The sequence below is a fragment of the Caretta caretta genome, chromosome 14, assembly GCF_965140235.1.
Source record: "Caretta caretta isolate rCarCar2 chromosome 14, rCarCar1.hap1, whole genome shotgun sequence".
Lineage (NCBI taxonomy): Eukaryota > Metazoa > Chordata > Testudines > Cheloniidae > Caretta > Caretta caretta.
Window position 1 is genome coordinate 45,579,024 of NC_134219.1, and position 12,909 is coordinate 45,591,932.

The window sequence follows — 12,909 nt, forward strand, 5'->3', positions numbered from 1 at the left end:
TGGTCACGTGCAAGAAGATGGCTGCTATCAAGGCCGTTTTGATTTGTTAGTCACCACGCATGCGCACAGATCACCGTAGCGCACGATGGCGGCTACCATGTTACTGCGGCGGGTCGCGAGTAGCCTGCCTGGGCTGGCTCTGCTCCCGAGGCTCTTCTGGGCTCAGGTGAGGAGCGGGGATAAGGGGGCCGGCCGGGGCCATGTGCTGTGATGTCATTGCATGTATCACTTTGTTGGGGTGGCGTCATTCTGCTGTACCGGAAATGTCCTCAGTGATGTCATTGTGCCATGGTGGACGAAGTGTGATGTCAGAGTTGCCCTGCACCAAAATCACTTGCTATGATGTCATCATGCCATGAGGGGGCACCGTGGCATCATGATTGTCATGCCATGAGGTTATCACAGCCTAGGGGTAGGGGGAGTGTGACATAATGCCTGCCGTGCTGTGAGGTCATCACTCCACAGGGTGGCAGCATGACATGACTGCTGTGCTATGAGGTCATCATGCCAGGAGCAAGGCAGCGTGACATCATGGGTTATCTTGCCACGAGGTGGCAGCGTGATGATATGGCTGCTGTGCCGTGAGGTCATCATGCTAAGGCGTGGCAATATGATATCATGGGTGTCATGCTGTTATGGTGCTGTGTGGCATTGGGCAACATGATGTGACGTGGCATTGTCCTGTTGTGACTCCACAAGGGTGGGTCAGGCCGCCCGTGTGAGACGAGGTGACATTATTGCTGTTCCCAAAGTCCCCCTGCCATGACATCGCCCTGCAGTGCTGTGGTTATGCACTTCAGCATAACACAACACAGTTATCCAGGGCCGAGCCAGACTGTCAACTTGATTGCTGGGCAACGCCAGATCAGGATTGCAGCGGGATATGATGTTCCCCTGGCATGGTGTTGTTCCATTGCGCGGTATCGCTGTGTCACATGGGATCTCAGCGCCCTGTTGTTGTGGGATCCTGCAGGCTATCTTGCCTTTGAGGCATGAGCCCACTGGGCCACCCACCTTAGACACAGTTTCCTGCTGCTGTTTCCATGCAGTGTCCAGCAACTCTGGACAGGGCAGATGCAGACAGCAGATCCATTTGTCCTTACTCGGTGTTTTTGTTTTGTTTTTCTTTCTTAAAACTAGCTGGGAAATTAAATGCAAAAAATATTGTTAAAGTTGCTTGCTGAAAAGATCATGCTAGCATTTTCCAATCCCAAGGATAAAATCTTTCATATTCACTAGCCCTGCTGTTTTATCACAGAGTGGCATTGGGCTCTGCTGAAATGCAGCCTCCTTTGGGTGAAGCACAGCAGTTAACCACTGCAGAGTGGAGGGAAGAATTCAGCCAAGAGCACTGGGACAAATCGTTGTGCCTGCAAAGCCCAGTCGGTGCAATTTTCAGTGATGGGTGAGTGATTCTCCCCTCCGCTATGCAGTGTTGCTGTGTGGCTATTCCCCAACTGCCCCACCCCAGAGGTGGCCACATTTCTGTGATGGGTGAGTTAACCCCCTCTGCCCCCGTGCCATGTTGCTGTGTTGCTGTTCCCTAGCTGTCCCACACCAGAGGTGGCTGCATTTCATTGATCCTTATTTAATATCCTAGATGCAGTAGGGACAGCTGCTCTTTGAGGTGGTCTGATCCTTTCTCTCCTTTCCTGACTCGGCCTTTCTTAGGCTGCTCCTGCTGCTTCGCTCCTACGGCTCCAGCACCCTCTGCTCCGGGTGTTTAGCACAGAGATGGACCCAACCACGTCAGCAGAGCCAGTCACCTTTGACACTGAATCACGCTTTAAGGAGAAACCCTGGGAGTATCTAGAGACAGAAGGTATCCAGCCAGGAGCTGCGGAGGGGTTGGTGCTGGGCTTTGGACCTGCTGCTTCACAGGCTGGCAGCACCAAGGGTAACCTTGTAAGGGGCTCAGGATTCCTGGAAGTGGTCTAAGAGTTAGAGTGGGGTGGGAAGCAGACCTGGGATCCAGGATTCTTGGGTTCTATCCTGTGCCCTGGGAGGGGAGGAGAGTCTAGTGGTTTAGAGCAGGGGGCTGGGAGTTCGGACACCTGGGTTTCCATCTCTGGACCCAGACTCTCAGTATGATCATTGGCCATCCTCCTCCCACTGTGACTCAGTTTCCCCATCTTCCCCATGATGCAACAGAGGCAGCACTCCCTCATGTTCTCTAGGATCCTTGGTGTGAACCCCACTTGGGAATGGCTAACTCTCCCCCCCCCCCTTGCAGAGTACATCGAGAGATACGGCGACAAGCCCATCTGGTTCGGCTATCGGCGTAACCACAAGGGACCCATCCCCCCACAGAAGACCCGCAAGACCTGCATAGTGAGTGCAGCCCCACACCTTCCCTTGCCCCTCAGCTTGGGCAGGGCTTGGGGCCAATGACTGGCACACCTGTCGGCTGCCCAGGCTCCAGGAGACACATGGGGGAGCCAGTGGACACCCAGACTCCACCCTATGGCATGAGCTGTCCTCATCAAGGCTGGTCGGAGAGATGCCAGCAAAGAAAGAGGTCCTGAGTCTAGTGGTTAGAGCAGGGGGCTGGGAGCCAGGACTACTGGTGCTGGGAGGGAAGTAGGGTCTCTAGTGGCTAGAGCAGGGTGCGGGGGCGTATAGAAGTGGGAGCAGAGTGAAAAGCAGATCAGAAAGGTGCGGTTTGATGAGAGGGCGGGAAGGTAAATTGGCAGGTGACACCAAACAAGGAGGAGTTTGAAGGTCAGCAGGACCCAGAGAACTTAATCCTTTAGCAGCTGGTCCACAGGGGTCGGAATCGTCTCCAGCGAGTGTTGGAAAGGGACCAGGATGGGGGAGGCTGGAGAAGAGTCTAGTAGGATTTGAGGGCACAGTTGGCGAGGATACCCAGCCACTGGAGTGGGGCTGCTGTGCCCACCTCTGCTGGGTGACCATAGGCAAGTCGCTGTCCTTTTCTGCCTCAGTTTCCCCATGTGTAAAATGGGGTTAAAGACAGCAAAGTGCTTCGCGATCTCCAGATGTAAAGCCCTCGGGAAGAGTTTGGGATTATTATAATAGCAGGGGACAGATGCTTCAGGGCATGAGGAAGGACAGGAAGGCCATTCTATGGAGGCAGGCTATTCCATAACTGACCACTAGGGGTTGCTTGCACCTTTTCCTTTGGCTAACCACTGCCAGAGAAAGGATACCGGGCTAGATGGGCCCATGGGTCTGGCCCACCATGAGTGTTGCTTTGTGGTATATGGGGACCACCGCTGGCTGGGATGTGAGCAGGGTGGAGAGGCGGCTCAGCTCTGACAGTCTCGTTTGGTTCCCCAGAGAGGAAAGAAGATTGTGGGGAACCCCTGCCCCATCTGCCGAGACCAAAAACTCCACGTGGACTACAGGGTAAGGGGCCGAGTCCGACTCAGGTCCTTCCAGCCCCTCCCCACCCCCAGGCAGGGCCTGTGACCCCCATCCCTCGACCTGGGGAGAAAACATGCGTTGTCTGAGTTCCTTGGGCACAGCTCTATGATCCTCCACCCCTGCTCTGTAACCCTCTTCCTAAGACCTGCCCTGTCTGTATGATACCCTCCCCTTTGCCCCTGCCCTGGCTGTATGATCCCCACTTCTTTCCTCAGGCTGGCCCTTCCTGTATGGTCCCTTCCTTCCCCGGCTCTTTGGGAAACCTGGTGTCCCCCAGCAGCCCGGTGTCCTCTCTACGGCGCCAGCCTCTTTCCGCTTGGCCCTGCGCCTGCTGCTCACAGCTCCACTTCTGCCTCTCTCCCCCCCGCAGAATGTGAAGCTCCTAGAGCAGTTCATCTGCTCCCACACCGGCATCACCTTCCATCCCACACGCACAGGTACATTGTTCCTCCTCTGCCCAGGGGGGCTTGGAGTCCGCCACAGGGAACCACTTTCCCAGTCAGACCAAAGGGGTGGACGGGGAGCCATCTGCCTGGTTCAGGGCGGGACCCAAGAGAGAGGAAGCAGGGGCAGCGTGAGGGCTGGGGTAGTGCAGAAGTGGAGGAGAATAGCCCAAGAGGCCAGGGGATAGTCTGTGTGTGGGGGGTACCAAGAGGTGGGTGGGATGGGGATCCTTGAGGGCAGGGGGAGAGAAGGATGAAACTGACAAAGGAGGTGACATTTCCCATCTGGTCCCATCCCTCCATGGGGAAGCATTGCCCACTACAGCCTGTTCCCCAGGGAGATGGAGATGCCCCATCCAGCCCAGCCCCATCTGAGGAACCCTCTTTGTCCCTTGGGGCCCTGTCTGTCCCTTTTAGAAATGGAAAAGGAGCCTCTGGATCAATTTGCCCCAGAATTGGCTCCCCAAACCCCATGGTCTCTTTGTTCTCTGAGACACGCTACCCTCTCCTTCCGCTGCAGGCGTCTGCATGAAGCAGCATAAACGCTTGACCCAGGCAATCGACCAAGCTCGTGACCATGGTGAGTAGAGAGCTGGATATGACCAAGTGGGAATAGCAGGGGGCTGCGGGTTAGAATTGAGGGGCACCTGCAGCACTGGCGGGGAGCCCAGGGCTGTGTGTGGGGAGCGGGGCTGTGGATGGGGATTGACCCGTCTTGCTTACCAGCTGCTTTTCCTCCCCCCAAGGGCTCCTGAGCTTCCGCATCCCCTTGGTGACGCTGCAGGGTGAGGACTACACTAACCAGCACCAGGCAGTGGCCAAGACGCCCCCCGCCCTCTCCCTGCAGAGCCAGACACCCTGGTACCCCTGGTATGAGTGGCAGCAGCCGCCCGAAAAGGACATTGCCAGGATCCGCAGGATCTACAAGGACTATCTGAAGGAGGAGACCGGCCTGGCATGAGGGCCCAGGGAAGGACTGGAGGGAGTGTCCTGGGGCGTGAGGAATGGGCCACTTCTGGGGAAGCTAGGGCCTTCGGCCTCACCTGACAAGCTGGCCCTAGTCCCAACCCCTCCAGGGATAGCGCTGGAGCTGCCCAGCTCCCGGCCATGACTTGTCCAAGCCTTCAGTGGAGAATAAACTGGAAGCTGTCGGCAGTGACTCGCTGTGTTTATTCACCCTGTGCTGGAATGGGATATGGGGTCTTTCTCATTTAGTGGGCACAAGCTCCCATCCACCCCCAGAGCAGAGGAACTGGTTGGCTATGGGAGTGGGGAATGGGCCATGAGGCCTTTCCCCCTTAGGGGATGTCAGCTCTGATCCACCCCTAGGGCAGATGAATTGGCTGGCTATGCAGGTGGGGAATGGGACACTGGGCCTTTCACCTCTAGGGGGTGCCAGCTCCAATCTGGCCCCAGCTTAAACGTATTTTCACACATCTCTGGGATGTATGGTCAGGCTCTTCCAGGAGAGCCAGCTGGGGCCCATGCCTGCCGGGGCCTCTCTGATCATGTGCTCTCACCATCTCTTCCCCAGATGCCCCGTGGTAGCAGCAGGAAGTTGGAACAGGTCTGGCAGATGAAGGTCCTGTGTGGGGAAGGGAAGCAGAGCAGTGTCAGGCGCCATAGCGGAAACCTCAGCTCAGCTGATGGCATAGCACATAGCATGTCTACTCCCTGACCGACCTACCATGCAGCCCACCAAGTCCCAGGCGCACACCAGAACAACCACACTTGGACAATTGCAGACATGCAACTCACTCACAATGGACCCACTCGATCAGACGCACAACACACCTGCCTGCCTGTTCACAGACATGTAGCCTGCCTCCAGGGCACCTATCCACAGTTGCCTCAACTGAGATCAGGGCCCCGTTGTGCCAGGCGCTGTTGCTGCCTGAAAAGCTCTTGCAGGCTGAACAGAAGAGGTAGAGGAAGGCTCATCCCCATTTTACAGATAGGGAACCTGAGGCTTCTAAAGGTACAAGGGCTTGCCCAGGGAGTCTGTCAGAGTTGGGAATTGAACCCCAATCTCGAGTCCCCAGCCTGCAGCTCCCCTCTGCTGTCATAGTGCTGCCTGTCCTAACCCCCTCAGTGAGCTAGGGAACCCCTTCTATCAGGGTTCTCACTTTCCATGCCAGATGCTCCCATAAATCCTAGGCAGCTGGGATCCCAGATGCCACAGTGATGGCCATAGTATAAAATAGGAGATGGGTCAGAAAAGTCTTTTGGGGGGGTGGCCTATAGAGACTCCCATTCTGTGGTACTGAGCTCCCTCTTGCAGCCTGATCTGGGGGGTATGCTCTCTTTAGGGATGGGGACGGTGGTGTTGCCATGATATTCCCCCTGCCCTGGCCACTGCAGCCTATCCTGAAGTGGGGGAATCTATCTGTGGGTGGGAGGGGAGGTCCCCACAATTGCCTCTTCCCCTTCCCCAACCACCGTGGTTGACAGGAGGTGCCCTCTTCTTTAATTGTGAGGGGTGGAATGGCTGGCCCTTTACAATACTCCTCCCTCATCCTGGTGACCAGCCCGGAGGTGGGGGTGTCCCCCAGGATTGGATGGGTCACCTCTATAATACACCCTTGGATGAAACAGACCAGGGTTGGGAGTGGAAGGTCTGTTACTGAGGGACCAGTGTTATTATGGGGGAGACAGACTGAGGGGGCCCTTCCACTGGGAGATCCAGACTAAGAGTGTCTCATCATTTGAGGGGATGTCAGACTGTTATAAGTGGCTCTCCAATATTGGGGGACTAGACTGTAAGGGGGTTCTTACGGGGGGTGGCAGGTTGGGGGAGGTGCTTATGGTAGCGGATAGTCCTTGGGGTTCCCTGTGATGGGAGAGCCATTGTTTTGGGGGTCTTGTATAATGGCGGGACCAGATTGGGGGGGGGTTCCTATGGAGTGAGGGGGAAGGCAGAATGAGGGGGGCAGTCCAGGGGGTCCCTATCGTAGGTTAGGCAGCTTCAGGGAGCAGAAGGACTTGTTTATTGGGAGGATCCCTATGATGGAGACCAGATTAGGGTGTCCTGTCCATTGGAGGAGGCAGAGGTAGTTCCTTATCTGAGCCAGATTAAATGGGTCCTCATTAGAAGGGTGAGCCTTTGGAGTTGGGGGAGTCCCCTAAATTGCTGATCATAAATTGGTGGGCCCCTCTATTTGGAGGGCAGCCTATGGGAAGCCCCCTTTAATGGGAGGCAGATTAGGTGGATCCCGTAGTTTGAGGGTGATGAGGCTTTGGGTGCTCCCGGATATTGGGCGGACTTGGATTTGGGGGACAGCTATTGGGATCTTATGATGCCCTGGGGCAAAAATGATGAGCACCCCTTACCCATCAGGGTCTGGGGCAGGGGTGATGGGCACTTATTACTCATCATGCTCTGGGACAAGGATCAGAAATTACCCGTCGTGCCTTCGGGCAGGAGTGAGAGGCGCCCATGGCCCTTTTTTGGGGGAGGGAGCAGAGTGAGAGAGGGGGCGGAGCAAGCTCAAGCCCGTGGTTGCTAGGGAGGCCCGGTTGCTAGGGGCGGGACCAGGCGTGGGACGCTTGCCACGGAAGCGGGGCGTCGCTAGGGGGCGGTGCGCGCGTTGCTAGACGGGCGCCGCGCGCCGGAGGACGGGGCGGGGGGCGAGCAGCAGGACCCGGATGCCGGCGGGCGATGGAGTTCCCTTTCGATGTGGACGCGCTGCTTGGGGAGCGGGTCACGGCGGTGGACCAGCACCTCCAGCCGCCGGGCCGCCGGGGGCCCGGCTACACCGCGGCCCACAGGTAACCATGGCAACGACCTGGCACCCCGCCCGGCGCGGGGCCGCTCAGGGGTCATGGCAGCCGGCACGGGGGGGGCCCTAGGGCACGATGGGTAACGGGTGCCCATCACCCCTGCCCCAGGGCACCTTGGGTAAGGGGAGGGCCCTGCCCCGGGGGACCCTGCCCCAGGGCACCACGGGTAACGGGTGCCCATCACCCCTGCCCCAGGGCACGATGGGTAAGGGTGGGACCCTGCCCCAGAGCACCTTGGGTAATGGGTGCCCATTACCCCTGCCCCAGAGCACCTTGGGTAATGGGTGCCCATCACCCCTGCCCCAGGGCACGATGGGTAAGGGTGGGACCCTGCCCCAGAGCACCTTGGGTAATGGGTGCCCATTACCTCTGCCCCAGGGCACGATGGGTAACAGGAGGTGTCTCCTGCCTCAGGACATGATAGGTACCGGGAGGATCCCATAGGTAATGGGTGCCCATCACCCCGCCCCAGGGTATGAGAGGTGCTCCTTCCCCAGTGTGTGGTGGGAAGGGGATGCCTGTCACCACTGCCCCAAAACTGCAGCCAGGACGTGGTGGTGTCACTTATCCCGACTAATGGCACTGGAGTAGGGGTGTAGATGGGGGCCCTGCACCAGGTAGCAGGTGAGGGTTTGCCATAGCGCTCTCCCCATGCACAGTTGGGGTCAGTCCTTAGCTTCCCCCTGGTCAGCCTGTGTCCAGGCTTTGCCAGGCTGGCTTTCGCTGGATTTAGAGCACCCCAGAGTGTCCAACTGAGGGCGGCACCAGGGTGGAGTTGTTTTGGAGAGCCTGGGTCCGTTAGGATCATTGGCATTTCCCCCCCATTTGGTTCCTCTGGAGCCTTCCACAATGGTGTTTTGGGGATATAGGAGGCAAAGACTCCAGGGATGATGGGTAATAGCTATTCTCTGCCCTGGGGTGTGATGGGTAATAGCTATCCCTCATTGTTGCCCCCAGATATGATGGGTATTAGGCACCCTTGTCCTGGGGAATGATGGGTAATAGCTGTTCATGTGATTGGACTTTGGTGCAGCTGGATAAAAGGGGCATGCTGGGTAAATTGCACCACCTGTGCTGGGTATAATCTGCCACCCCTTGCCTGTGGAGCATGCTGGGTAATTGCCACCACTTTGTCAGGAAGTCACTTCTTTAAATGGCCTCTGGAGTGTTTTGCTGACTTTTGAACTATGGGGCGGAGGTAGAGGAAGGGCCAGAACCCCACATATTGTAAACTACAACCCACAGTTCCACTAGTGAGCCATGAGCCTTGCATCTCCAGGTGGCCACGTATCTGCACAGCTGTCATAAATATAAAGGGAAGGGTAAACCCCTTTGAAATCCCTCCTGGCCAGGGGAAAGCTCCTCTCACCTGTAAAGGGTTAAGAAGCTAAAGGTAACCTCGCTGGCACCTGATGAAAATGACCAATGAGGAGACAAGATACTTTCAAAAGCTGGGAGGAGGGAGAGAAACAAAGGGTCTGTGTGTCTGTCTATATGCTGGTTTCTGCAGGGGATAGACCAGGAATGGAGTCTTAGAACTTTTAGTAAGTAATCTAGCTAGGTATGTGTTAGATTATGATTTCTTTAAATGGCTGAGAAAAGAATTGTGCAGAATAGAATAACTATTTCTGTCTGTGTATCTTTTTTGTAACTTAAGGTTTTGCCTAGAGGGGTTCTCTATGTTTTTGAATTTAATTACCCTGTAAGATATCTACCATCCTGATTTTACAGGGGGGATTTCTTTATTTCTATTTACTTCTATTTTTATTAAAAGTCTTCTTGTAAGAAAACTGAATGCTTTTTCATTGTTCTCAGATCCAAGGGTTTGGGTCTGTGGTCACCTATGTAAATTGGTGAGGCTTTTTATCCAACATTTCCCAGGAAAGGTGGGGGTGCAAGTGTTGGGAGGATTGTTCATTGTTCTTAAGATCCAAGGGTCTGGGTCTGTAGTCACCTAGGCAAATTGGTGAGGCTTTTTACCAAACCTTGTCCAGGAAGTGGGGTGCAAGGTTTTGGGAAGTATTTTGGGGGGAAAGACGCGTCCAAACAGCTCTTCCCCAGTAACCAGTATTAGTTTGGTGGTGGTAGCGGCCAGTCCAAGGACAACGGGTGGAATATTTTGTACCTTGGGGAAGTTTTGACCTAAGCTGGTAAAGATAAGCTTAGGAGGTTTTTCATGCAGGTCCCCACATCTGTACCCTAGAGTTCAGAGTGGGGGAGGAACCTTGACAATGGCCTCTGGAGTGTTTTGCTGACTTTTGAACTATGGGGCGGAGGTAGAGGAAGGGCCAGAACCCCACATATTGTAAACTACAACCCACAGTTCCACTAGTGAGCCATGGGCCTTGCATCTCCAGGTGGCCACGTATCTGCCATGTATCTGTGCCACAGTGTCCCTGGAGTGATGTAACCCTGGCTATGGAAGAGTGTGGTCCCTCCCAGTGAAGGACTGAGAAACATAGGCTGGGGATTGGGGTGTGTGGGGCACTCCTGGGTTCCATTCCCAGCTCAAGAAGGGGAGTGGGCTCTAGTGGGTTAGAGTGAGGGGGAGGGGGGGCTGGGAGTCAGGACTCCTGGGTTCTAGCTCCAGCTCAGGGTGGGTTGGGGGCGGAGTGGGGTCTAGTGGTTAGAGCAGGGGGGACTGGCGATCAGGACTGCTGGGTTCTATCCCTGGCTCTGGGTGGGGAGTGAAGTCTAGTGGTTAGAGCGGGGGGCTGGAGGTCAGGATTCCTGGGTTCTGTCCCTGACTCTGGGAGGGGAGTGGGTCTAGTGGGCTAGAACTAGGGTGACCAGATGTCCCGATTTTATAGGGACAGTCACAATTTTGGGGTCTTTTTCTTATATAGGCTCCTATTACCCCCCACCTCCTGTCCCTATTTTTCACACTTGCTGTCTGGTCACCTTAGCTAGAACAGATCTTGGTGTTTAGTTGTAAACGGCGGGGGAAGGAGTAACAGAATTCAGCAGAAGGCAAAACTCCGTTGGATTCCATCAACTCCAGCCCCAGACGGGCTGAGCAGCATTGATCCCTACATTCTATTTCTCCAGGCCTTTGTCCAGACCGAGGTCAAAATCTCTTCAGTGCTCACACTCTGCCCTCCTCCCTTGGAGAGACACTTGCATAGGCTCAAAGATCTGCCCAGCGCTAGGGGATGGGCCCTGACACCCAGTTGGAGAGGCCCTCCCCATCCCTCTTAGCTCCCCCCTCCATCCTGTAAAGAATCCTCCTCCCTTCAGACACTCACTGGTAGACAGTTTTTGCACTGGGAGCTGGGGAGAGGCTGTCAGCAACTTACAGCCGATTAAATCTTTCCTCGCTGCTGCTGCTGCTGCTTCATGTCTGCATTGCCTAATGGACTGCACCAGAGTGCAGTGGGTTGTGAGAGTCCCTCACGATCCCCTGAGGCCCTTCCATTGTGGCTTACATGGGGCTTTTATGTTAAAGGACTGAGGGGGTGGGCTGGTGGGGAGAGCAGGTGGCCAGGGTATTACGGCCACCCTTCCAGGGGTTCTACCCCCAGCTGGGAGGGGGGTGGGGTCCAGTGGGTTCATGTGGGGGCTGGGAGCCAGGGCTCCTGGGTTCTATTCCAGCTCTGGGAGGGGAGTGGGGGTAGTCTTAAGCAGAGGAGGCTGGTAGCTGGAGAACAATAAGGTATGGTCTTGCTGATGTTTTTCCATGTGAATGCGTCTCAGACACAGCCTGACCTCCTGCGGCCCTCCCACCCCCTATGGCATTTAGGGGCTCAGACCCCTTTCCCTCAGCAAAGGTTGGGCACAGTCCCTCCTTCTGTGGGTGGCTCAGACTCCAGCGAGTCCTAACTCCTTTGCTCTCCTCTGCTCAGGGTGGATCTGCAGCAGCAGCTCATGACCATCATAGACGAGATGGGCAAGGCCTCGGCCAAGGTAAGGCAGAGTTTGGAAACCGAGGAGTTAATGGCATGTGGGATGGGATTAGGCTCTGGGGTGGGGGGAAATAGGGGTACTAGGGTCAGCCAGATGTGAGCTCTTCCACCCTTGTTTACCCCGCCCTGTTGTTTGAAGATGAAGGCTCATCAGTGAGCTAGAAAATGGGTGAGCTCAGGAGAGTGGCGAATGGGACAGGGCGGGGGCTTTACCCTCTAGGGGGCGCTGACTTCGACGTGGCCCCAGGGCAGGGTACAGGCTGGCTTAGAGGGCCAGGAGGCACTGGGTCCGATCCAGGGGTGAGCTGTGGTAGTTCTCCTCCCCAGCACAGCTTTGCCCTCTGCTCCAGCTCACCCCAAATCTGTTTCTAGGCCCAGAACCTGCCGGCCCCAATTACCAGTGCCTCGCGGATGCAGACAAACCACCACGTTCTCTACATCCTGAAGGACAATGAAGTGAAGACGTGAGTCCCTTTGCGACCCGGGTTTGGTTCCCGAGCCATCCCTGTGGAGAAGGGCACGTCATTCTGCATCAGACCAGTGGGCTGTTCTGGTTTATTAGCTGGCCTCCCCAGATCAGACCCATGGGCCCATCTAGCCTGGTATCCTGCCTTCCCAGATCAAACCATTGGCACAATCTAGCCCAGTATCCCACCTCTGTTGATCAGACTGATGAGCCCATCTAGCCTGGTATCCTGCCTCCTTGCATGAGACCCATGGGCCCATCTAGCCCAATATCCTGCCTCTCTGCATCAGACTCATGGGCTCATCTACCCCAGTATCCTGATCAGCGCAATGAACACTTTGGTTCTGCCCCTCACAGCAACCAGTGCTGGGTACTTCTGAGAAAGTTATAAACTTCCCCCAATGCTCCCCACTGGGCAGTACCCTCAGATGATGAGAGATTCCTTCTTGGCCCCCACCCCCTTCCTCAGGTGGGCATCAACTCCTGTCCTGAAGCCTGAGGATTGGATGTGTCTACATCTGTCTGCTCCCCTACATGCCTCATTCCATAAGCGCCGACTCCGTGGGTGCTCCAGGGCAGGAGCACCCACAGGGAAAAATTGGTGGGTGTTCTGCACCCACCGGCAGCTCCCCGCCCCCCTGCCCTCCTTCATCACCCCCATCACCTCCGCCTCCTCCCCTGAGCACGCCGCGTGCCCGCTGTAATGATGCTGGTTCTGGTGGGATCCAACTGAGAGTGCCAATTCAGGACAAATTGCTTAAAGCAAGGCAGTTACAGCCCAAGGCTGGGGTTTTTCCACCTCTAAGGCAAACCAAACCAGCCAGACAGAGAGGACTTTGGTTTTTCCCCACTGGCTAACCACAAGTCACACAAGAAATTCCCTTGGACGCTCCAGTTTCCTAGTATCACCACCAGTGCCACTCGTTAGGGAGAT

At 55.9% G+C, this 12,909-nt stretch overlaps 2 protein-coding genes across 12 annotated transcripts in view; both read left to right on the forward strand.

The window, feature by feature from the left end:
* Positions 1-25: 25 nt before the first annotated feature.
* On the forward strand, positions 26-4,986 carry MRPS18B (mitochondrial ribosomal protein S18B). 4 transcript variants are annotated; one of them, XM_075119539.1, is made up of 8 exons: positions 31-166; positions 1,259-1,494; positions 1,672-1,822; positions 2,234-2,331; positions 3,298-3,366; positions 3,755-3,821; positions 4,348-4,407; positions 4,574-4,986. In XM_075119539.1, the coding sequence occupies exons 3-8, from the start codon at positions 1,735-1,737 to the stop codon at positions 4,786-4,788; spliced, it is 597 nt and encodes a 198-aa protein (XP_074975640.1). In that variant the 5' UTR covers positions 31-166; positions 1,259-1,494; positions 1,672-1,734; the 3' UTR covers positions 4,789-4,986. The 4 variants fall into 4 exon arrangements, with proteins under 4 accessions (XP_048674672.1, XP_074975640.1, XP_074975638.1 ...); XM_075119537.1 differs by having other exon boundaries at positions 1,259-1,405; XM_048818715.2 differs by lacking the exon at positions 1,259-1,494 and having other exon boundaries at positions 26-166.
* A 2,438-nt stretch (positions 4,987-7,424) lies between these two features.
* The window catches only part of LOC125621589 (alpha-tubulin N-acetyltransferase 1), a 35,559-nt gene continuing 30,074 nt past the window's right edge, over positions 7,425-12,909 (forward strand). For 3 of the 8 annotated variants that reach the window (XM_075119529.1, XM_075119530.1, XM_048818653.2), the window contains exons 1-3: positions 7,428-7,595; positions 11,450-11,510; positions 11,882-11,973. In XM_075119529.1, coding sequence (XP_074975630.1) covers positions 7,486-7,595; positions 11,450-11,510; positions 11,882-11,973 — 263 coding nt within the window. In that variant the 5' untranslated portion in view covers positions 7,428-7,485. Of the gene's footprint in view, positions 7,596-11,449; positions 11,511-11,881; positions 11,974-12,909 lie in introns of all 8 variants that reach the window. The other 5 variants (XM_075119531.1, XM_048818652.2, XM_075119532.1 and 2 more) reach the window with 4 other exon arrangements.